The 27,067-nt window shown below is 37.2% G+C and overlaps 1 protein-coding gene across 8 annotated transcripts in view; it reads right to left on the bottom strand.

Moving 5' to 3' along the window:
• LOC136245098 (two pore channel protein 1-like) overlaps positions 1-27,067 on the bottom strand; it is a 104,292-nt gene that overhangs the window by 15,762 nt on the left and 61,463 nt on the right. For all 8 annotated transcript variants that reach the window (XR_010695736.1, XR_010695738.1, XR_010695737.1 and 5 more), the window contains 8 exons: positions 26,946-27,054; positions 21,906-21,962; positions 21,509-21,583; positions 21,382-21,454; positions 8,950-9,045; positions 7,240-7,413; positions 6,841-6,929; positions 5,169-5,287 (listed from right to left, as the gene is read on the bottom strand). Coding sequence is in view for 4 of the 8 variants with exons in the window: in XM_066036616.1 (XP_065892688.1) it covers positions 5,169-5,287; positions 6,841-6,929; positions 7,240-7,413; positions 8,950-9,045; positions 21,382-21,454; positions 21,509-21,583; positions 21,906-21,962; positions 26,946-27,054 (792 nt within the window). In the remaining 4 variants the exon portion in view is untranslated. The remainder of the gene's footprint in view (positions 1-5,168; positions 5,288-6,840; positions 6,930-7,239; positions 7,414-8,949; positions 9,046-21,381; positions 21,455-21,508; positions 21,584-21,905; positions 21,963-26,945; positions 27,055-27,067) is intronic.

Consider the following 27,067-nt stretch of genomic DNA (forward strand, 5'->3'; position numbering starts at 1 on the left):
CTTGAATCCATAGCTCATAATAACACATATGATTAATCTACTGGAATATTATAGATGGCTGTTGGCTGCTTTAATAGAGTAATTTGATCTTGCTGCTAAAGAACCTCTGTACTATGTGACAGATCAAGGAACATGGTCTACTTGCCTATAATTCTGCAGTGAGACCACAATAGAGCTACGTAGATATATGTCACACAAGCTTGTACATAAATAAACTTGTATATACATTCTGGTAATGCATCTACACAGGTTGTGTCTTTACTCTTATGTATCATACATAGCTACTTTGCTATCAATACTCTTTACTAGCTTGTAGTCACACTTATTATTTGTAGTGATGCACTAATACCAATACTAACTAATATCAGCCCTATTTTGGTATTTGCTGGTATCAGGTAAGCCATAAAAGCCTGATACCAACCGATACTTTGTATGATGCTACTTAATTACTTTGCAAGTTGAAGGCAGTGTACATAGAGTTGACAAAGTACCGTATTTCTATAAATATAAGCTTCGAGAAATTTTCATGAATTAAATTTTTGTGTTAAAATTTCTTTACCTGTGTCCTCAAGCAACGAAAAAACTTTAACAATGAATTACGTAATTTTATTAATTCTACACGGCCTTTTTCGAGGCCTTTTTGTATACAGGAGAAGCAGAATGACAAGCAGCGAAACTGAATTGTGGCGTCTCCGTTCCATGGAGGCTGCACCCCAGAATCAGAAGTTGTCTGTCACAAGTCAAGCACCGGACTGGAGTGGAATTGCTGTAGCTAGAAACCCATTCCATGCAACTTGCATATTTGTGTATATATACTTCATTTAATGTGTCCTGTAGTAGTTGTCTATCACGGAATCAGATGGCATCATTACCAATGTGCGGAAAAATAGACAAAGCGGACAGCTCCGCTCTCTCCTAGGATGAGGGAGGCCTTTGTTTTTAAAAGACCACAGCAACCTCAATCCAGGTGGCCAGAAAGCAGTTAACCAAATTCATTCAACTTCTTGTATATTACGTTGGTAACAAGTTTTGCGTAATTAATTTTCATTGGATGCTAGCTTTGACAAAATATTTTTAACGGTTTATAAAATATATATATAGAAATACAGTACAATTACAAACCCATGAATACTTTTAAAAAGCCAACAAGCATCATTATTAGCATTCGTTAAAGGTATAAAGGGCAATTTTTGTGATAGAACGCCAGTGCTGCCCTGACTGCATGTTTGTTATAGCCAAGTTTTAATGATGCTTTATCTTTACTATCACACACATGGTGTTGTTGTTTGCATGGGCTCTATCACTTGTGCATCTGCTATTTGTAGATTTGAGCTTCCACCCATGTGCAACCACTTTGCCATCCAATTCCTCTCAGTTGCCATCTTGTGTAACAATACACATTCTTCATCAGCATAACATGGTTTGCATGGTCACAAGACATTACTAGTTATTATTTTATATGAAACAGAACACAATTTGCAAACTTAACAGTTCCTTGTTGAGCACTGACAAGTTACATCAGCAGATCAACCCCATGCAGGCTGTAACCAATAATAGTATTGTAGTAAAGGATAGCTGTACTAGTAATTCTCCACTTGCTAGAATCTGATGGGTCTACAGTAGTGGATTTCTATTATTATATGAATTTCCATGCTGCAGGTGACAGAAGTTTGATTTTTGAGAAATAATGAGGTCCTTTAAAATCCACCAAAAGACCTGCTAGCAGGTTCCTAAAATGGTTAAAACCTGCTAGCAAAAATACTTAAGGCATTGCAAATCTCACTTTTGATCACTGATTTGTTATATGCTCTCCCAAATTAGGCAAATAGCCTGCAGTGGGTGAAGTCACTCAAGCCAACACAACTGTCATTCATTTTATAAGCATGCCTAAATCAATTCGATTATGAGAGGTACGGTGTAATATTGTAGCTATGCTTGTCAGGATGAACGAAGAAGTCCAGTAATATTCTGTTTAGTGATAATCTGTTTTCTAGAATGTTGCATGTTTCGTACTGTAGCTACATGTAATGAACTTTACCAAAATACCTAGATGGGTAAGATTGCATGTAGAATGGTTATTTTGCATTAAGTTATATCTGTAACATGGGTGTGATCCATATGTGAAACCATTCCTGGTCTATACTGCTGTTGTGCCATAAAATACCTAATAAGGCAACAACTTGTGGGAACCTTTCTGCACTCATGTTAAGATCACATGATAATGTTAAAACGACATGTAATTCTATTCTACAATCTTACAATGACTCCACCATGTAAAAAAATTCTCATTTTCCATGTCAGTTAGAGACCACGCCGTCAGATATTCGTGCTTTTAAAAACCTTGGCTTCAGTTTTTAAAAATCCACAAAGATCCTTGTGCTAGGTCTCTAACCTACACGTAAACTACAATAGCCAACTTCAGCATGTATATAATTTGCCAGTTACCCCCGACAACTACATTACTACCACTGACTGCAAATTATAGTATATTCCCCATATCCATTAGAGCATTAGCCTACAGGTCTTATAGCATATAGGATATAAATAAAACATGACTGCACTTGAAAAGAGATAAAATTCTATCATGTTGCATTCCTTGCTCATAACACTGTCATCACTGTTAACTATTGTAGCAACAGATTGTGTCACCTTTCTTGCTTCTGAAAATTGATAACAGTTGTCATGTTTGTTACATTGTTGACCACTGACACTTATTTTGCTATATTGTCTGCATTCAATGTGAAACACATTGGATCTACACTCCACGGCTCTACTTACCTGCTCCCTACCTAAATAGCTGCATAAATTGTACACTTATCCTCCTAGTATTTGCTGCTATCTATATTATTTGAATGGGTGCAAATTGCTAGCTATTGTATCATATAGTTTGAATCACGGAGGTTTGGGCTTTCTTGTTTAAATATATCACCCAAAGCAGCCTTATATTTCCTTCGTAACGGCTTGGCAATATTGATTAACCAAGCCAAAATTTCTATCAGAGTGATTCCAAACCCATCCAACAAGTCTGTATAGAATTATAAAAATTTCCTATGTAACTAAATTTTCTACTGATTGATTGATGCCTTCAGCCAAGCGTAACTTGACTATGGTTAACACTATGGGCTTGATTTCTTCACTGTTTGACATCACTTCAGCCCAAGACATGCCTTTTTACCAACTGCAACAGCTACAGTGCATGCATCACAGACTTACCTTTGTCCTCCTTTATGTCCCATTTCTTTCTTTGCTGCTTCAAAGGTGTTGATTCTCAGTAATGTGTGGTGACTTCAATACAAACTGACTGTTATGAAAATTGTACATAATTTCTATAGTGATTAGGTTGATTGCAGAGGCACTTCTTCTACTGTTCTTTGTTGGTAATGCTGTACAATGGGTCACATGGTGACTTGATTGTAGCTGATCTCTCTACAGGATGACTTGCTTGTAGCTGAACTTTCTGCAGGATGACTTGATTGCAGATGATTTCTCTACAAGGTAACTTGTCTGTATTTGAAATTATCATAGGGTGATTGATCATGAACTCTCCACATGGTGACTTGACTGTAGCTGATCTCTCATTACAAGGTGTCTTGCTTGTAGCTGAATTCACTACATGGTCTACAGGGCGATTTTATTGTAGTTGAACTCTCTACAGGGTGATGTGTTTAAAGCTGACCACTCTCTATGTAATTTAATTTCCAGGGTGACTTGTATATATAGCGTAGCTAAACTCTCTACAGGGTGACTTTTGGTATAGCTAAACTCTCTGTAGAGTAACTTGTTGAACTTTCTAGAGGTTGTAGTTGGATTCTCTATATATGGTTACTTGCTAATTGATTGCAGCTGAACTCTCTATAGTAAGTACAAGTTGAGCTGGATGCTGAAAAACAACAAAAGTAGATTTTTTCCCAAGAGAGTTAACATTTCAGCCAAACAGATGATAATTAGTGATAGCAAAGGTTGTAGCAACAGACATGTACAGTTTGGCTCCATTACAAGTTCAGGAAAGGGCTGTAATAGATAGTGTATTTTATGGCTTCCCCATATAAAATGTATGGTGAAGACTTGATCGGCCACAAATATTATGTCAGACATTTGAACAAAAAGATTTTGAAATATTTTTAGCAGGTCAACCAGTCCTACAAGTGTGTCAAATTTCAAGATTTTGTGTAATTCCATCCATGAGTTATTAAATGTTTTTGAGGATCCAGCTCAACGCGTACATACTATAATAGAGTGACTTATTACATAGTCAAATGTAATAGGTGACTGCACTATTGGAGTATCTCAATTGAGCATTTGTTACGCCTATTTGGCTTTCATATCAGTAGTTTCTAATCTGATTCCTTAGAAACTACTGAAAAGGCATTTCTAAAATAATCAATCTACCTATATAACTATGTTCAGCTCATTCCAAAAAAAGTTAACTAGCTTACCTGGTAGGCGTGGCAAGTCTATTTTGTGTTTTAACATGGTTGGCATTTTTTGATAATTGTTAATGCGATATCTTTCAAGCCACAAAAGGTTTGCACTATCATGTACAGACTAATTTTTCAAATTATTTCTTTAAGCAGTTTACCCTGTGGCCATGACAAAAAAATTGATTTTGCATTTTCCGAAAATTGGGCGTAACTCCCATGTTCTTTATTTGATGTATACAAACTCTGACTGTAAATATGTTGCATTATTCTCTTACTGCTCTCCAAATTTGAACTAAAGCACACACAAGTTATAGTGATTTTCCAAGTGGAGCGAGAAGATAAAAAACACATGAAAAACTAAGAAGGCACATAATCTCACTAATGGGTGGGACGATTCTGCTCAACTTTGAAACAGGTGGTACCCCACAACAAGGGAGCCTCCACAGCAAAAAAACGGTTAATTTTTGTTCAGGCACAATCGAACTATGGATGCACGAAATGGCATTGTCTTGGTTCCTGTAAGATACATATCGCATGTCTGCCTGCACTGGCTGTACTTGGCTGCACAACACACTGTCATGTGTCTGTATTTTTGTACCTGTGCACATACATAAGTGAAAAATGATGCCACACTAAATATACCACACCACACAATGCCACACCAATTAGCACAGTAATACATAATACATGTTAACCACATTAATACATAAAACACAAATAAAGTAACACAAATGCAAGCAAACATACATAGGTAGAAAGATGAAATATGATAAAAAATGCCCGACTGGACATTTCCCCTGTTCCTGCCTGAAATCCTTCCATGATAATCCACCAATTGTTAATTATCATCAACTCAAATAGTGTCACTGTTGAAATAAAGCACTATTATTCTTTGTTCGTAAAACAGATCTTTTACTTTCATGTATATATAATGTGCTATATACATAAGTAAAAATAAATAAATGTATATACATATGTAAGTATAGCTAACTCAAAGTAGGAAGCAAGTAAGCAAGTCATTCACTTTGTACCTAACTAACTCATTAGGAGATGATCAAGTTGGCTGGCATAGACTGCCAACAATTTCACTATAATTATAAAATTTTGGGGTTATATAATATATCCATACAGAGGAATAGTTGTATTTTTTTCTGCTAGCAGCAGTATGGCTTAGCACTTGCTTATGATAGTAAACTATTTGTTTCTTATATATGTACAACCATAGAAAACATTTCTACAATGAACTATACTGATTACAAGTTTAATGAATGTCGTATATATAACTTTCAAGTGTATAGCTTTCAAGCAATTTTAATTAGTGGAAAATATATTTATCTGGCCACAGATTGAAGAAAATACTAATACTATGGTTAGATAATTACCTCAGCAGTCTAAAAATTTTAATTTATGGTAGAAAGTGGTGTTGTATGAGTAAAAAACACCTTTGGTATATCTGATGTAGCAATGTTGGTAGCCACAATAACGTATTTTGAATACAAAGGAGCAGTGACTGGGGTATGACAAAATAAAGGTAAAATTGATAACACTCAAATGAAAACCCTAGCAAATTACCAGTCCAAATGGATATGTGTAGTATATAAACCATAATCACATGAAACTTCACATGAGCCACCAGGTGTATGTTTAGGCATATAGCCACTGGTATATAGTCACTTGCGGTTAATATACACATATATATCCCCACTTGTGGTTTGAAGTACATGAGACTAATGCATGTCATGCCAATTTGTAGGTTAATAGCCCACTGCAGGTGCCAGTACAAAATTGGTCAGCTCAGGCTAACAGCCCTCAGGTGACCAATCACCCCAGCCAGTAAGAGTCCACCCAGAGGATTCGAGACATACCTCATGACTTCAATGATGGATAGTAGCATGTAACATTGCTCCTACATTTGTTGATATGAATGGGTAAGTTTTGGGGATATATGGAGAATACTAAGTCCCATAATTGATTGTCACTACCATTATATATTTTTGAGCAAGCTGACTTGCAAGAGGAAGGCTACCAGTGTGTCTACTGTGTAAAACTATGGTGAATAAAGTTTAAGTTGTTAGTTCATGTGCATATAGGTCGTTAGTATATTGTACTAATTTAGACACATCGTATAAATTATATGAACCAATCTTCACTTTGATGTACTACACTTATATAATAGTATACACCCTCCTCCTAAGCTTACCGTTGATAAACCCCTCAGCTTTGCCTTAGGGTTTGTCAACAGTAAACTTCCTTCAACTGTTTATAAAAGTGCAATAGACCTCGTAGCTATGGTTTATATATAATATACCACTTCAATTATACTTATTCTCTTTGTGTGACAGATTATGGCTGAAAAAGAATATAAATTGATAGTGTGTGCATGTAACATACATATCTTACATACGTGACTTTGGCTTACCATAGCTTCGTAATATATTATTAAAGTTGTTTAAATAATAGACATTACTTCCATTCCCAGTGTAGTAATTTTGAATATTAGTTGTACCACTGCAGTATAAATAAAATATACATATTACATCATGTAGGTAAACCTTATCCAAAACCTTACTAACGTATATTGCAACAAATAATAGAAGTACGTGTAATTAACAATGTTTGGGCTAAATTCAGGACTACATAAATACCAAATGATCAGCAAAGCCAAACACCATGAAACTAGCTTTCAAAGTTTCATGCAAGTAATACAATTTAATAGTATATTCAATGATTAAATTGTTTGGCTGTGGATGCAAATGTAACTCAGGCATTCTCTTGCAAGTGCAACACTTTGTTACATAATAAACTAGATATTACTAACTTGTGAAAGTTGCTGCAGCAGCCTGGATTCACTTTGTGTGCAAAAAATTCCATTCCAATGATTGCATAAAAGTAGTACATCAGTACCAACAATGCAACAGTACTAATGATTCGTGGCATAAGTATTACTAATGTGTTGAAGATAGCACGAAGTCTTTTGTTGAAGCGAATAAGTCTGTAGGCAACAAGACAAATAGTTACTTGCTGTTTACGCTTTATATATACATACATATATATCGTATTTATCTGTATAGATGCCCAGGTATTTATTTATTATAATCCACTCATGAACCAGTTGAAACATCTTGATTGCCCTTGTAGCAGTAATATCTGTTGACATCAGTTAAAACTTGTATTAAGGTCATGCCTCCGTGGTCTTCGTTTAGGACTTGGAATTGATTTGAGCCTGCCTTTAATACAGATAAATACAATATGTAATAGAAAAACCATGTCCACAAGGTGTGTTGCACTTATATACACCTCATCCTCAGTCATTGAAGATAAACCCCTCACTTTCAGTTAACCTTTTCTGGTACTTTGGACTTAGAGTGTATATAAGTACTTGTAATCATGTATTGTAATATGTAATATATGTGACCCAGTCTGAGAAAACCGGTCTTATCGCCCATGTCAGCAGATTCGATTTATCACTCAGGACACAAAGCTGCATGAATAAACTATCTAATTCCACAATCAAAATCAGCAATCAGCTAGAATTGAGTGGTCTGATTTTGCTGGCTGCTTTTCCCAAGCCCAGTGGCAATCTGTACGTGCGGTGTGGGGCCTTAATGGAGTTCTGGTCAGCCTGGGGATGAGACTGTATGTGGCTATACAGCTCTGTGGTGTTGAATAAGAATCTCTGCTGTGAATTTCCTTTAATTTTAGCCAATTTTGAGACCACAGTGGCCCAAAACATGGCCTAATTTATCTCTACGCCTTCCTTCTCAACTTTTGAACACCATCTTGTCTGCCTTCCAGGCCCCCCACCTCCCACCCAGTTTGCAGCTTGCCTGATACAGTCAACCTCGGTTTAAAAACTATCTAAAATGGCAGGAAACTTAGTTGTTGGCTACTTGCACAGTGGATGCTGTGGAAGGAAAGGAATTGGTGTAAAACATGTGAAAATTTGGTACACATAGCTTCAACCATTGGCGAGCTACAATATACCAAATGCTTAAAACCGGCATTTCTCGATACTTTTAAATAGGCGATAAGACCGGATTTCCCAGACTGGGTCACATATACCACTTTAGCGTGAGTTCAAAGATACTAAATCTTTGACTAATTTTATTGAGTGACACAGAGCATTTTATTGTGGGTTTTAGTTTACACATTAGACAAGGCTCAGTGTAGTTGTTAAGTTTAGATTATTTGACAGTAACTAAATTATATTCTAGGACAAAGTATCTGTAAATGGTTGCTTGGGTGATGTGTGGATTCATATTTCTACCTGCAGAATGTCAGCTATTGAGCAGATCACGCACCAAAAAGAATATTGCAACTAGGTGATTGCACTCATAAGCACCCCTTATCCTTGTCCTCATTCATTTGGAAGTTTATTGTTGATAAACCCCTCACCTTCAACTCAACAGTAAACTTCATCTGACTTAGGAATCATGTTGTGTATAAGTGCAATGCACCTCACAAGCATGGTTTATACATTACATTATGTATGTTATTGTTTATACAAAATAATTTCATATGTATGTACCTTAGAAATCTTAATGGTATAATAAAAATCAATTTCGGTGAACTCATTTCACAACTTTGAAGCACAGCACTGGCAAAGATCACTATAAAGTCAAAACTAAAACAAGAAAATAGATGTACAGTAAAATAATTCTGACATCCCAGCATAAAGTAAGCACAACACTTTATATAAGGAAATTGACAAAAGTCTTGAAAAAGAACAAGGCAGTTATGCCCAAGTTTTGAAAAATGCTAAGCTTTTTTTTGTTGGTAAGGTAACAGGATGAACCACTTGAAGGAATAACATGAAAATAGGTCTGTACATGTAGTAACCATTATATATGTAGTGTATACCTTTTGTGGTTTGACAGTAATCATGCTAACAGTCATAGAGTTATAGAAAATGCCAACCATTTGCAATAAAGGCATGACCAAGCTTTGTTAAGACAGGAAATGGTTACTGAACTGAAAATACTATTTTCAGCCACAAACTAGCACACTAGTTGTATAAAAGTAATGTGAGCTTGAGGCAAGCTAGGGCTGGCTTGGTTTCACTTGCTCCAACCCTAGCTCACATTATACTCACTAAAATTTAATTGGTTTCTTCTTCACCCGGGTCTAGGTTCCTTCTTAAGTCCAAGCTCTGGATGGTTTATATTTTTCCAAACTTGGAACATATATATTTTGTTATAAGCACTATTGCAAATAAATACAAGCACTTTAATACAACTTTATATACCCATAGCCATGAATAAGCAAACTAGCTATACAGCAATTTTCAGTAATAGCTAGCTACTTGATTATTGCATAGATCCTTTTGGCTTTTGTATCGGATCGGTATAGGTATTCTTCTACACTGGTAGAGCACTAGCTTGTCTTATATCATCATTGCATCAGATAAGAACAATGATTTGTGTAAACATAAGTCTCAAAGTCAGTTTGTAGTTGAAGAAGTGAAATTTGTGCAAAAAGAGCCAAGCTGTATAAAAGGGTGAACATAACAAGTCACCCTGTAGAGAGTTTAGCTACAAACAGGTCACTCTGTGGAGAATGCAGCTACAAAAAGTCACCCTATAGAATTCAGCTATATTACAAGTTACTCTGTAGAGAGATCAGCTACACAAAATGACCACCCTGTAAAATTTTCAGCTACAAACAAGTTGCTCCGGCAATGTTAAAAGTTACCCAGTACATAGTGACATCAGCTACAATTAAGTCACCATGTAAAGAGTTTAGCTCTACCCTGTAGTAGATAGATCAGGTCACCCCGTACAAAAAATCATCTTGCAGTGTTCAGTCACCCACCCTGTAGAGAGTGCAGCTACAGAAAATTCACCCTGTAGTATGTTGCAAGTCATATCAGCTATAATCAAGTCACCATGTAGTGAGTTCAGCCACAAAAGTCCACTCTACAAAAATTTCATCTACTAATAAGTCACCCTATAGAGAGATCAGCTGTAATTAAGTCACCTTGTATCACCCTAGAAAGTATCAAGTCACCCAGTAGAATGTTCAACCACAAACAAGTCACCCTGTAGAGACATCAGCTACAATCACCATGTAGATCAGTCACAAGTCACCATGTATAAATTTCATCCACGAAAAAGTCACCTTGTAGGAAGATCAGGTCACCCTGTAGAAATTTCAGCTTTGAACAAGTCACACTGTTGAAAAGCAAGTCACCATGTCGAGACTTCAGATCTAAGCAAATCACCCTGTAGACAGTTCAGCAATGTTACAAGCCACCCTGTAGATAGATCAGCAACAATCAAGTCACCCTGTAAAGAGTTCAGTTACACAAGTTGCCCTAGAAAGTAGTGTTGCACCGATATGCATTTTTTCACATTTGCCAATAGCAATTATTTGCCTATTCCTGTAACCGATACTTACTGATATTCTTCAATTCTTCAGAACAGAGGAGGAGGAGCAGAAAATCACCTAAAGTTTATGTGCATAAACTGCATTTGTAATGCAATTTAATAATTGCGTGGGCGTCCGACTTTTACAATGTTTTATACAGTTTTGCTACTATAATTATTTCCGCTTCGTAGCCGATACCGATACTTGTAAAATTAGCTAATATCGGTTGTTACCGCAGAGGCTCCAACCTTGGATCTCTCTTGGGATTGAGACTCTTGACAAAGGTGAACAATGGAAATGTAGTCCTTCAGCCACACACATGCAATTCAACAAAGTTATATTATAACCAGCACTTCAGGATGTCATGACATTATAATAGCATGGCCTCCTTGTGCTAGCTATATTTGAAAGTGTTTGCACATACAGTTACACCATTGAGAAGTTGTGTATTACTAGCTTCTAGTGTAAAATATTAATAACTGCAAGGTGTGTGTACTAGCTACTGTACATTATATTATGATTGCCATGACAACCACGTGATCCGCTGGAGCACACACTTCAGTAATAATCTTCTGTGTCTATGAATTTTATTGCTAGTTCAACAGCTACCTAACTTCTAATCATGTCCACACAGGTTGTAACTATCTTGCAGCAACAAAACCCTGGGAATAAAAATAAAAAGAACCACTCAACTTCACAATTTATATCCCACCTGGATTCCCAGTGAACTTTCAAAATTCCAGTACACTGCTTGCACACTCAGTCGTTGTCTAAAAGGAATCAGTCAACCGCCATTGAGAATTCCGACCCACATTGAGAATTCCGACCGCCATTGAGAACTCCGACTGCCAAACAAAAGTTTGAACGAGAGATCACGTGATTGTTGAAGCATTAATTATATAGATCACACGGCGCGCGCCGCAACCTACTTAGCCTCAGGAAGCCTTGAGTGAAGCAGTCAGTGCTAGAAAATTCGAGGAGTGAGGATTACTTGTAGGCATGAGAATACAAATGTTGGGCGTGAGAGCGTGAGATTGAAGGCCAAATTGTGAGAGTCACGTCTAGGGCATGAGAGTTGGAGCCTCTGTTACCGATAATTCAACCGATTATCGGTGCAACACTACTAGAAAGTTCAGCCAACAAGAGTCACCAGTTTAGCCACGAACAACTCATCAAAGAAATCATCCACAAACAAGTCACCATGTAGAGACATCAGCTACAATCATTATGTAGAGAGAGTTCAGTCACAAATCACCAAGTAGAAATTTCATCTATGAACAAGTCACCCTGTTGAGAGATCTGCTCTACAATCAAGTTACCATGTGGAGTCTCCATCCAAATCAGAAATTAGCAATGGTACAAGTCACCCTAGGACTACACAACAAGTCACCCAAGTTCAGCTAAATCACCAGGTATAGAGTTCAGCCACGAAAAACTCACCTTATAGAGATATCAGCTACAATAAAATCACCATGTAGAGAGTTCAGCTACAAACAAGTCATCCAGTAGAAATTTCAGCAATGAACAAGTCACCCTGTAGAATGATCAGCTACAATCAAGTCACCATGTAGTGAGTTCAGCCATGTAAAAGTTATCCTGTAGATAGTTCCAGTACCCTGTACAGTGTTCAATTACAGAACACATATAATTCTTATCTCCAGTATTCTAATGTCAGTTTTACCAGAGGATCTAACAGTTACAAATTAATTCCCTTTCATTGCCACAAAAACACATTTCATAGCTCCTTTCTTCCCTATGCTATACCAAAATGAAACAAATTACCCGACCACATTGTAAATTCATCAACTATTAAGTTATAATTGTGACCCGGTCTGCGAAAAGGGCTCTTATAGCCTTTCCAATTATCCATGTTTGGCTAATCATAACTCCTAATCTACTAAAGCTATCACCATGTAATTACACCCACAGCTACTGCCAGGTTAGGGTTGTTGAGTGACCAAATTGTAGGCTTGTACCATATTCACCAGTAAAGTTATGGGTTACCATATATATGCAATTGGAAAGGCTATAAGAGCCCTTTTCGCAGACCGGGTCACAATTATTAAATAATATTAATGACTTTTTGTAATTGCTTTGTGATCTGTACATATGTATTGAAGTTGTACAGTAATGGTAAATAATAACACTATAATGATGATCATTTTGTTCAGTTTCATGTTTTCAGTTAACTCGTAGTTATACACCAATCAAAACTAGCCATAGACCAGCTTTGAGGCTTCAATTACAAAAAGAAGTGATATCTATACAAAACAGCCAAGCTGTGAAAAAGGGTGTGGCCCTGCAAAAAAGTCAGGGTTATAAAGTTGTAAAATCAAAGGTGGTGGCCAAGAAATAGTTGCAATGATGTTAATGCCAATCACTGAGGCATTAGCATCATTACAGTCATTTATTGGTTGCTGCTTTTGATTCACAACTTCTTGAGAGCTGCACCCTTTTTTCACAGCTTGGCTATTTTTGTATATATGTATAGAATATATATATATATATGTGTGTGTATAGAATATATATATGTACTAGTAATAGCATGGGTAGCAGTGAAATTTGGGATAAATACCACGAGTGTTGTATTGGAAATTGGGATAAATTTCCCAGTTAATACCATACTCGCTGCATATACGCCAGCGTTGAAACCGGGTCGGGTCATCCGGGTCTGACCCAGATTGGATCACGTGAGAAACGAAATTGTTCGTTTGACGACGTGGAAACTTATAAACGCTATCGCGTAGCTCTTTCGTGAGCCACGCCCACTTATCGCATTACCAACATACGCTCAGCCACGCCCATTTGCTAGTAAGTGCAGTATGTAGCATGAAACTGAGGGTATCTATGGTGAGGGGTAGCTATTGTCAGTAGGTGAAGACCTTTTTTTTTTTTTTTTGGTCTTCAACCTACAGCTAGGCTGAAGTTGCAATATTTACTCAACACGAATCGAACGCTCAAAATGTAGACTCGTTCGCTCGCTCGAGACTAGCCGAAACACGCCTCGGCTTTAATTAATCCGGGTCAATCCGGGTCACATCCGGGTCAGTGGGTCATCCGGGTCAGCAGTAGTGACCCGGTTTCGACGTTGATATACGCATGCTGTGCATTAGCGTTGCTATGTACGCAATTTGTCACTATGTACTAAAGACGCGTCAACACTAATTGGCGCTACATTGTTAACCTAAATTCTAGCCAATGAAATTACAATTACAACCTTTTCACTGCTGTCAGTGAAATATGGGATAAATTTCACTGCTACTATTGAGACTTTTGTATGGGCAGTGAAACAGGTATGGTATTAATATATATATATATATATATATATATATATATATATATATATACAGGGGTGGAGGAGACTCTTTTTTAAGGGGGGTTGGGGTGTAGCTAGGCTTATCCAGGGGATATGTCATGTCTTAGTGTGCAAAACAAACCACTCTAGTGGGCATGTCCTCCTGGGAATTTGTAAGTTACACCCTATGAGACTATATCTGTGAGTAATTTTATCAGAATATTAACTTGACTGTTTTTTTTTTGCTGACTGCTCTATTAGGATATCTTGATCTCAAGGGATTTATATTAGCATTCAGTTGAACTGTATAGGGGTCTTGGGCATGCCTCCCTACCTCCAAGAAATTATTGAGAATGAAAATGAATTTGAGAGTGATTTCAGCAGCTACCAGTAGTATTTGATGACTGCTATATTAGAGTGACCGCTCATGAATTCAACTATATTTTATGTTCACAACAGGTTTTTGATATTAAACGCGTCACGTTCACAATTGACATTGTCCCATTTGAAATTGAATTCATCACCTTTGCAGTAGAGTTTGTCACTTTTGCTATAGAATTTGTCACCTTGGCAATTGAATTCAACACGCTTGCAGTAGAATTAGATGCTATTGCGTTAGAATTCATCATGCACGTTTGGAGGAAATTTCATCACAACTAATCAGTGAGCACCTGGCTAACCAAGAACACTATGCAAAGCTGATTGTTGACTACCAAGAACTTGTAGCAATTCATTGTTAATAGCAAAATCATGTATTCCTGCCTGTAGAGGCTTTAGAATGATGCCATAATTATCCCCTTCACCACCATATTTGTAGGAGCTTACAGAACATACAATATAATCACATAAAACTCTATCTCAAATCACTCAATATAGAACAAAGAATTCAATTTCAAGTTGTTGTTGTTTGCATAATGTAACCATAATTCCATTATAAAACTTAATGCAAAAATCAGTTTAAGTGAATGCACACATAAAATCTCACAACTGAAACGGCCTAGTTCTGGTTTAATAGTACAATAAATAATAGTTATACGGGTGCAATGTGGAGTCTATGAAATTTATAAACCCGAAGGCCCGGGCTGTAGTGCATGAGCGAAGCGAGGGCGCTACTAAGGGCCTGAGGGTTTATAAATTTCATAGACTCCACATTGTACCCTTATAACTGCTTTAGACTCTATTTCATGTTACACTCAGATTACTTACCTCATCCACGGTTGTTTCTGCAGTAGGCTCGGCAAAATCGGCTGGTTTTCTTGTGATAATACTAACGCCATGACAACTATGCATGCTCACACGACAAAATTAAGCACCCTCGTTACATCACTGCACGTGAAAAATTCATACTGATTGGATAAACTTAGTTTTAAGCATATGTCATATTGTGTCTGAAGGCGTGGAGTATATTAGAAAACAAGGTGGAGTATATGAGATTTATTACCCACCCAAAACAGCCTGAATAGAGTCTAAGCATCATTAACCTGGTGATAGTTGAAGCAATTATCTCTAAATCTGTTTTCAGGAGTTTGAACAAGTGCACATGCACATACGTATATGCATGAGGCCACTGATTTGAAATGTGCAAAAGTAGCAACATGCCTAGGCTCGAGCCAATTATGTTTTGAAAATTTCCTGTCATGCTTTTGAACAGTGCTCCAAAATCCAATCTATTATGCTCAAAATTATGCTTTCAAAATCAAGATTATGCTCAAGAGCTGACTGTTTTATCAGAGACCTGCATTTCACTGACTGGCCATTTTGTTTTCAGCCGACACAAAATTAGGTTTGGTGGGCACCCCTCCTAATATTGATAAGTACACCATAAAGAACTTGTGTACCAAAAATGGTGCTTTTATCCACCCTGTAACAATAATCTAATCCAAAACAGCCAAGCTGTAGAAAAGGTGAGGCCCCCCAAAAGCATGGTCAAGCGGCACCAAATTCACCCGAATTGTCATTATTAAATTTTTACCATTAACCTACCATCGCAGTCATTTCTTGGCCACCCACCTTGGATTTCACACTTTTTTCACCATGGCGTTTTTGGGGGCCACACCTTTTTTTAAAGCTTGGCTGTTTTGGATTAGATATCACTTCTTTTTGTATTTGTATACACCAAAGCCGTCTTATGGCCGGCTTTGGGGTTATATTAACCTGTATTTTTCTTTACTACGAAAAGAAGAAAGACATTCAAAGCAGATGTTTTATATTAACTTCTGTATTTTTGATCTTATCAGTAATTATACAAATTTAGAGATTATTACATGTCATTTCTTTTCTACAGGATAACTTGTGTGTAGCTGATCTCCACTGGCTGACTTGAAATGTAGCTGAACTTTCTACATGGTGACATTATGATGTAGGTGAACTCTCTACGGGATGATTTGTTTGTAGCTGAAATCTTTACATGGCGATTTATTCCTAGCTGATTTCTCTACAGGATGAACTGAACTCTCTACAGGTTAAATTGTTTCTAGCTGATCTTTCTACAAGGTGACTAGTTTGTAGCTGAACTCTCTACAGGGTATGTAATTTGTTTGTAGTTGAACTCTCTACAGGGTAACTTGTTTCTAGCTGATCTCTCTACAGGGTGACTTATTATTAGCTGATGTTGTAGCTGACTTCTCTACAGTGTGATTTCTTTGCAGCTGATCTCTTTGTAGCTGAACTCTGTGCAGGGTATTTTGTTTGTAGTTGAACTCTCTGCAAGGTAACTTTTTTCTAGTTGATCTCTCTACAGGGTGACTTTTTTGTAGCTGAACTGTCTACAGAATGATTTGTTTGTAGCTGAACTATCTTTTTCTAGCTGATCTCTCTACAGGGTGATTTGATTGTACGTAGCTGGACTCTCTATATGGTGGCTTGGTTTTTGCTGATCTTTCTACAGGGCATTTTTTGTAGCTGAATTCTCTACAAGGTGACTTATTTTAAGCTGAACTCTCTACAGGGTAACTTGTTTCTGGCAGTTGGTGGCTGAATTCTATACACGGTGGCTTATTTGTAGCTGAACTCTCAACTGGCTGATTTGTTTGTAGCTGAACTTTCTGCAGGGTAATTTGTTTCTAGCTGAAGGGTGATTTGTTTCTAGCTGATCTAACAGGGAGATTTGTTTGTAGCCGAACTCTCTACATGGTGACTTGGTTCTAGCCGATCTCTCTGCAGGGTAAATCATTTCTATTGCTAATCTATCTACAGGATTCTTTGTAGCTGAATTTTCTACAGGGTAATTTGTTTGTAGCTAAACTCACTACAGGGTGATTTGTTTGTAGCTGAACTCTCTATACACAGGGTGATTTGTTTGTAGGTGATATTTCTACAGGGTGAGTTGTTTCAAGCTGATATCACTAGGGTGATTTGTTTGTAGCTGAACTCTCTTCAGGGTGTCTAGTTTGTAACTGATCTCTCTACAGGGTGAGTTTTTGTCTAGCTGCTACTACATGAGCAACATTTATAAGGTAGGAAAGTAGGGGTAGTGGGTAGCTAACAACAGTAGCACAGTGGTTAGCACACTTTGTACAGCTCCAGTAGACCAGAGTTCAATCCCTGGCTGAGTATTGTGGTTTTTTTTTATTTATGACCCTTTTTTGTCTAAGTTTTACTGTCAGTTCAATAACGAGTCTGGCTTATTGAACCGACTTTCAGTTCAGTAACCACTGCCCAGGGGCGGTTTTATGGGGGCTTCTGGAATTTCCAGAAACCCCCTATGAAATAACGCGCAACCTTACGATTCGTCTGGTGATAAAAATTACAAAGAATTATACATACTGCATTATATTATGGCTTTTTCTATTGGCAAAACTTTATACTTTGCCTATGAAATCCCCTTCACAGCATTCAAAACCATGTAGTGACCTTTTCTTTCTAGGCTGAAGTTGCAATTCCAGAGAACCTGAAACCCCCTCTAGATCCGCACCTGGCTGTCTATTTTTTATTGATAAAACTCGATTGCATAACTGTGACACCGATTGGGTTTTGTGTCATATCTCGATGGCCTTTATCTGGATTCCTTTCAAACCAAAAAAAAGCACTCCTACAATGGTTACTCCATCTACATAGCTATTTCAGCTCATTCCTTCAAGGGGTTTATCCTGTGGGCATGACAGAAGTTCAATCTCATTTTATGCTAACAATCGGTCATAACGCAGAGAATTTTCATCAGATTTCCACCAAAATTGGTACAAAGATTTGCCTTAATGAGCCCTTTAAGTATGCCAATTTTCAGCCTGATTAGAGCTGTTTTATGGCAGATTTTGAGAAGTGTGCAATAAGAAGTAGAAGAAAAAATGAAGAAATTAGAATGAACTTTTGACTACTCGTACCTCAGAAATGTCTGGAGCAATTTTCTTCAAATTTGGTATGTAGACTTCCCTATCTGGACAACCCTTCTGTAACAAATTTGGTTCCAATCCGAGGTTCCATTTGGATAAGGGATCACAAAGCTACATATGTGTGAAAATTACGTTTTCTTTCTTCCTGTTAATATACTCACGGTGTGGCATGCCGGCTTCTTGGGCCGTACGACACACTACCGTGTATCTTGATTTTTTTGACATCAAAGGAAATCATGTACAACTATAATTTTTTTATCTGCATGTAGTTAGAAAATTTGCACATGACTATACAAGTTCAGTTTCCTTTGTTGTCTTCAGGTTTAATGAGGTTACCATAAGCCTCTTGAATAGATAATAAATCATTCATCAAAAGAAAGGATGGTGCCAAAATTAATGTTTTTGTCTGAATGTGCATCCCAGCTATCGATTACTGACTCAAAAGTGAAGTGGCCATTATGCTTAGGTTCAACCCATTACACAGTGTTACAAATGTAGAATAGTAATAGAAGTGCCTCTGCAATCAATCCAGTCACCACAAAAATATGGATGATTCCCGTTTACAAACATAGGGAAGCCATGCATCATGTACTACTGCGATTTGATACTTTGGGCCATCAGAAAAAAGAAATGGGACACAAGGAGGACAAAGGTAAGCCCATGATGCATTCATTGTATGCATTGTGGTATGCCAAAAGACGTGTCTCGGGATGAAGTGACATTGAACAGTGAAAAAATCAAACCCATAACTGTAGCTGTCAAGCTACACTTGTGTGAAGGAATCAGGCAGGTGGGCAGGCAGTTAGTCAGTAGAAAATTCCATTGAATAAAAATTAATGTTTTGTAAAAATCTATGAGAAGGCACTTTTGGCTACTGAAGGCACTTTTGGGCTTGGTTATACTTAACCAATACTGCCAAGGCGCCAGAATGGTACTGTAAAGCTGGGTTTTGGGTGATATTCTTGGCCAGAAAAATCCAAACCTCCATGATCCCTAATGTAAAGCACTACTGTACCATATGATAGTTACTATACATCAAAGAGTTGCCAATAACACTAGTACTCACAAGTAAGATTTCAATTTGCATAAGTAACATATTTCACTAACAAACAGTTTTGATTGTGGGATTAAATTGGTCTCAATTAGTTGAGAGCCACAAGAGTCTCAATTGTAAGTCACAAGGGATCATTGAGATCCACAATGCTAAGTGTATCCTGTGATATAGGTTTTTCTAGTATATTAAATTTTTTTAAATGAAGTAGGGATCCAAGCAATAAAAAGTAGTGAAACAAGAGATAAATGATGATATTACAGCATAGTTCCATAGAAAACTCCCTACTTCAGCATTGAACATGAATGATGGTATTACAACATAGCTCGGAGGAAAAATACCTACATTGGTATGTTATAACAGTCATTTTGTTCAATGCCAAAGTAGGGATTTTTCCACCGAGCTCTGCTGTAATACCATCATTCATCTCTTGTTTCACTACTTTTAATCACTTGAATCCCTACTTCATTTTAAATTTTTAATATACTAGTTTGTTTGGTCTCTTGTTATAGCATACAGCTTGTGACTGTTCTATTAGGGTGACTGCTGTATTACATTATCTTGAGTCAGCCTTCACTTACCAGGGTGTGTGTCACTATTTAATATTTTCATTGTGCTAGCTTTATGAATACAGTTAGGGCAATAAAATGAGGTGTACCATTATGATTGAGTAAATAGATTGTTAAGAATGTGGCCTTGGTGCTTGATCGTTATGATTAATCAACCAAGATCGCATTAATAGGCATGGAATTGAACCTATTGTGAAGTTATTAAGCGTAAGCATTTAAATAAGTTTGTGGAATCTAAATATGCTGCTCAAGGAAAGTGTTGATAGGAAAATCAATACCACAATATGGTGACCAGCCTGATTAAAGATAGGAAAAACAAGATGCAGAGGGCACACACTCGTCAGAACCCCAAAAGGCACATCTCACTGGTGAGTTTGTTACTGTGGTATAAAATAGTGGCCATGTACTGCTTTGTTTGGCCTCCAGCCTTGTGATTGTAGGCAGGGCAGGGCAGGGCAGGGCAGGGCAGGGCAGGGCTGGGCTGGGCTGGCTGACAAAACTTTGAGCTTCGGCATTTAAAAATAAAAATCTATATCCAGGTGTTTTCTTGTTCTCAATGCTGTATTTAATGTTAGATGGACGAATGATTATATGGTAAAGGTGATTTTCATTGCATAAGAAGTTTCTAGAATGATTTTTAAAGGTGGAATTTTAGGCAGCACGCCTCATATTTGGGAAGATCCCTACTTAAATAGTACTACCGTACTGTTTGATATTTATTTTATTATTGTATTAAATAGTAAGAAAGCATTTTACCTAGAGCTCTAACCACAGGGCATTATAGAGATAATTCCCTCACCACAAGATAATATCAGATGTGTATATCCAAAAATTCCTTTAATCTGCCCCCACAGAAAGTGTTATATAATTATATATTCAGTGGTTACATACATATTCATTGAACTAAATTGGCAAAACCAAAAATGAAATAGCCTCATTGCCACCTTACAATTTGGACAGATGTGCATTATTGGCGTTGATACACTAATGTCACGATATGACACCTATATACACTCTAAACTCCAATGGTGGATTTCGATGCTAGCAGCTAGAGTTTGCTATTTTTGCTCTTTATTTATCTGGGAAATTTCTAAAATGCTGAGATGTAGTGACAATCAAGGTTTGTAACTTTCCATGCTATTTATAGAGGCCCAAGGACAACATGGGCAAGGGGAACATATGGTACAATTAAGTTAATTACCAAGGTTATGTGCATTCTATTAATACTTTATTACATAGACACATCATTGCTATCACCTTTGACACATTAGCTGTTTTAACTACAACATATTCAAATAACAAACAAAAGTACGAAGTTTATTTGCCAATTTATCACCTTGAGATAACCTACCAATTCCAATAAGATCTGACATATTGCACAGGACCTAGGACAATTAGCTTTGTTACTATTTCCAGAAAGAAAACTATTGAAAAGTGTACCCATTAAAATTTGAAACATGAACTTCATTTGTACTTACTAATGATGAAAACAATATCAACATTGAGTAGTAGTTTGTGGTAATGACCATGAAATTTTCCTTCATCAGAGGGATCTATGTATTAGAATAATACAACTATAATTGTACACATACGTAAATGCAAAATGGCTATTATCACAGCAAATCTTTGACAAATGACCTCTTGCCTTGTCAATTATAAGTTGAATGGATGGATGTCAAGTATTGACACTACAGATATTGTAATAATTATTATTATGTGCCAGGGCTGGTTAGCATTCTAAAGATTGCTGATACAACATCATGCTGTATACTGTGAATTATGTATAATCAGTTCCATATAATAAAAGATTAAAATTACTTGGGCTAACTAGTTTTACAAATGTAGAAGTGTCAAACAATCCATCATTGCACCTACCATCAATGAATGAAGTTACTACCAAAAAGAAAATCATGTTAGCTAGCATAATCAAATCTAAAAAAGACACAATAACAAGAGTTAGCTAGTACTGTATATAACATAAGTAGTTGCAATGTAAAGGTGTGGTCCTTGATGTAGCTATACCATGGGAATGAGTGCTTTGCCTAATATAAAAGTGCAAGTGCCTGTGGTATAGCTAATATGTGAAGTTGGCATGATTTACGGATGTATTTATATTGGGAACTGTAAGTATACTGAAGCTACATAAGAATAACGTTGCTGTACTGAGGGTTCAATTGTATATACACATTACTAACAGCACAAGCACATGAAAACTAAAGTTCAATTATGGGTTTATACAGTGAGCAAATATGTAAGTAAAGCAATCAAAATACCAACTGATAGCATAATCAGAAATCATGAATCAAACAGTATGGAAGTACCATTTAAGTAGGGATCCCCTCAAAAATTTCACATGCCGCCCAAAATTCCATCTTCAAAAATCACCATGGAGACATTTTATGAAACAAAAATCACCTTTATGGAATAGTACTAGTCCATATAATACATAATACAACATTAAACACTTACAGGTGGCTGGATATAATTTTTTTTAAATTGCCAAAACTTGAATTTTAGCCTCACTGACGGCCTCACTGACAGCCTCACTGACGGCCTCACTGCCTGACTACAGTTGCAAGGCTAGAGGCCAAACGAAGCAGCACATAGTCAACATTTTATGCCACAATAGCAAACTCATCAGTGGGATGTGTCTTTGGGTTCCGACGAGTGTAGGCCCTCTCTTTCCTTTTATCTTCAATCAGGCTGCTTGTCTTCTTCATACAATGAAACCATATCGAGGCATTAATTTTCCATATTAACGCTTTCTTCCAGCAACATATTTAGATGCCACAGAATTATTCAGAGCTGGATTTCAGAAGCACTTCAGTCCTGGCGCTACTATAAGAGGTACACTTGCTAGATATCTGCAACTTCACGATTGGGATCCAGTTCGCGACAACGCCCACCAAATAAAGATCTAGGTGGACTAATAGCGAAAGAGTACGGACCGTGCCTCTTAAAAACCTAGCTATCATACACTACGACAGTAGTGTATAGTAGGGACCACAAAGGAGTAGGCGTGGCCCACAGGATAAGATCACTCAAAAAACCAGCCTCAATTTTCCCTGACGACGATGAGGCAGTATTGGTTAGGTAAAACTAAGCCCAAACAAGTTTTCAGATCAACCCGAAACGCTTTCAACAAATTGCTATGGAATTTAAAAAAAAATTATTTTACGGAAGTTTCTACTGACTGACTGAGTAACTGAGTAACTGACTGATGCCTTCAGACAAGCGTAACTCAATAATGGCTAAGGCTACGGGCTTGATTTTTTCACTGTTCGACATCGCTTCGGCCCGACAGGTGCCTTTTGGCATACCACAGTACGTACAATGCATTCTTCATGGACTTACCAGTGTCCTCCTTTGTGCCCTATATATTCATCTTTGCTGACAGCGAAAAGTGTCTATTTAGCATTAACACGTGGTGGCTTCTCTTCGTAACAGAAACAAGAACGGAAATCGTCTGTATTTGTCATAGTGACTATTTTGATAGCAGAGGTGCTTTTCAAACAGTTCTTGATTCGTACTGCTGTGTAACGGGTTGAACATAACCGACAACAAAGCATAATGGATACTTCACTTTTCAGATGATAATTGATATAACCAGGGTGTGCGTGGCACCATTCCTTTCGGTATGCATGGATTGCAGAGGTGCTTTTTGAACAGTTCTTGATCCGAAATGCTGCGTAACGGGTTGAACAAAGCTGACAACGAAGTGTAATGGATACTTCACTTTTCAGACGATAATTGGGGCACATGGTGCCATTTCAGATGCGGAATGTGTGGGTTCACCAGTCATACTAATTATTTACAAAAAAAGTTAACAAACAAGCACACAGAAAAATTTGGAATTTTCAACTAGAGTAGAGACCATAGCACATCAATAAAAAGTAGTGAAACAAGCTGGAGTAGTGCACGATATTAAATCACAGTAAAACAATAAGAAGTGTTATATCCACTACTGTGGATATAACACTTCTTATTGTTTTACTGTGATTTAATATCGTGCACTACTCCAGCTTGTTTCAGTACTTTTTTTTATCGATGTGCCATGGTCCCTACTCCAGTTGAAAATTCCAAATTTTTCTGTGTACTTGTTTGTTAACTTTTTTTGTAAATAATTACTATGACTGGTGAACCCATTCGTTCTGCATTTGAAATGGCACCGCGAGCCCCAATTATCATCTGAAAAGAGAAGTATCTATTACGCTTCGTTGTCAGCTTTGTTCAACCTGATATGCAGCATTTCAAATCAAGTACTGTTCGAAAATCACCTCTGTAATCCACGCATACCATAAGAAATGGTGTCACGCGTGCCCCGGTTATATCAGTTATCATTTGAAAAGTGAAGTATCCATTACACTTCGTTGTCGGCTATGTTCAACCCATTACACGGCAGTACAAATCAAGAACTGTTTGAAACACACCTCTGCTATCAAAATATATAGCCACTATGACAAATACGGACGATTTCCGTTCTTGTTTCCATTACAAAGGGAAGCCATCACATGCTACCACCAAATCGACACTTTTCGCTGTCAGCAAAGATGAATGGGATACAAAGAAGGACACTGGTAAGTACATGAAGAATGCATTGTATGTACTGCAGTATGCCAAAAGGCACCTGTTGGGCCGAAGCGATGCCGAACAGTGAAAAAATCAAGCCTGTAGCCTTAGCCGTTATTCAGTTATGGCAGTCTGAAGGAAGCAGTCAGTTACTCAGTCAGTCAGTAGAAAGTTCTGTTAAATAAATTTATTTTTTAAATTTCATAACAACTTGTTGAAAGCTTTTTGGGTCAATCTGAAAACTTGTTTGGGCTTAGTTTTACCTAACCAATACTGCCTCATTGTCGTCAGGGAAAATTGAGGCTGGTTTTTGGGTGATCTTATCCCGTGGGCCATGCCTACTCCTTTGTGTTCTCTACTATACACTACTATCATAGTGTATGATAGTGGCAGTTTTTTACAGTTACCTCCACAAAAGTGTGAGCCCCATACAATTTTCTATAGGAGAAATCCACCTCAAAAGTTTACTGGGTTGCCTTTACCCAAATTTGCTAAACTTGATCTCATTTGATGAGTTAATTGAATCATACTGATTAAGAATCTACCCGAACCAAGGGCTTAACTGGCAACTGTACAAAGATAAATCACAAAACATATGAAAAAAAAAGGTTTTTCACAGTACTATTTTGTACCTGGATGAGTAAATTCACTGTACAAGTCTCTTTTCCTTTCTGTTTGATTGTTAGCTGTACAAAATGTTACATATCACCAGATGCACATTTTATCAAGGTTTTTGATAAATGCAACCCCATCTCTATAAACTGAAGTATCCAGAAGTTATGGTGCATTGTTTGAAAGACAGTGTTGCTTTCCATAATATTTAATCTGTAAAAAAAAATTATGTACAGTAAATGCATCAAAGTTTTATGATACGTATGCTACCTGCCTGACTACAGTCGCAAGACTAGAGACCAAACAAAACAGCGCACAACCACCATTTTACACCACAGCAACAAGCTCACTGGTGGGATGTGCCTTTTGTAGTGCTGACAAATGTCTGCCTTCTGTGCTTTGCCATTCCTTTTATCTTCAATTAATGGTTGTCTTCTTCATGCCAGAATATCATACCAAGGTGTTAATTTTCTGAATCGACACTTTCCTTGAAGGATCATATTTAAACGCTATGAAACTAAGTGTCAAGGCACTTAATGGACTGTAGTATCAGGTCGCAGCTAAACTGCACTTTTTACAACAATTGTTTCATACCCCTAAATGATCAGAATGTACAATGGCAATGATGATTTAGCTCTGTAGGAAACAAGGCATTGTGCCATGTCTGCTAGCTTGTGAGATCAATACAGCGGTCGCAACCACAAGCGTATTCATAGCTATGCTGTAACACAAAAGTTAACAAACTATTGTAATAAAAAAATTTTAATTTAAAGGGTTCCAGCAATAAATATAGTGAAACACAAGATGAAGGTAGCTATGAGGGAAAATCCCTATAGCTACTTGGTATTGTAGCAATGTGGGAAAATCCCTACTTTGGCAGTACTCCTACAATACCAAAGTAGGGATTTTCCCACATTGCTACAATGCCAAGAGTACTGCCAAAGTAGGGATTTTCCCACATTGTTACAATGCCATGTAGCTATAGTAATGTGGGAAAATCCCTACTTTGGCAGTACTCTTGGGATTGTAGCAATGTGGGAAAATCCCTACTTTGGCATTGTAGGAATACTGCCAAAGTAGGAATTTTCCCACATTGCTACAATGCCAAGTAGCTGTAGGGATTTTCCCTCATAGCTACCACATCACTACTTTTTATCACTAGAACCCTACTTCGTATTTCATATTAACATATAATTTATCGCACTAGTATGATTTCAGTTTCATTCATTTTTATCCAAACACCATAACATATTCTGACATTTGTGTTATGTTATATAGCTAAACCCCAGGATATGGTTGTTATATATAAACCTGAGTCCGAGGCCAAGGTGTTGATAGTAATATTTCCTACAAGTGCAGGTAGGGCTTCTATCCCATACTTTCAAGCACTACAATGTGACAATTGCTGCAAATTGGGTGCTTGTAAATCAAGGTATTGATAGCAATGACATTATATGTGATATAACTTCACACTTTTAAGCATTTTACTTCATAAAAAATGAAGCTAGATAAACAAGTAAGTTGTGTATGGTTTCAATTTTTACCAAATTTCAGGATTTTATATGTCTTCATGGTCTCATTGAATGTGTATGTAAGTTATGTTGTCTTTGATATTCTACTAAGGTTTGACTTCCATTCCCAGGGTTTAACTACCATATACACCTAGTATTTACTGAGATGTTGGGCTTCAATGGGATAGAACTAATAGCTATAGCATTGATGCATTACACTTACCCATAATGAACTTGAAGTAGTTACCAGTAATTATGCATTTAATGCATTTTCTCATTTTTGAAAAACATGGGTTATAGCGCCAGCAACCTTCCTCATCATCTTCTGCAATCTGTGCAAATTAA

The sequence above is a fragment of the Dysidea avara genome, chromosome 15 (assembly GCF_963678975.1).
Source record: "Dysidea avara chromosome 15, odDysAvar1.4, whole genome shotgun sequence".
Lineage (NCBI taxonomy): Eukaryota > Metazoa > Porifera > Demospongiae > Dictyoceratida > Dysideidae > Dysidea > Dysidea avara.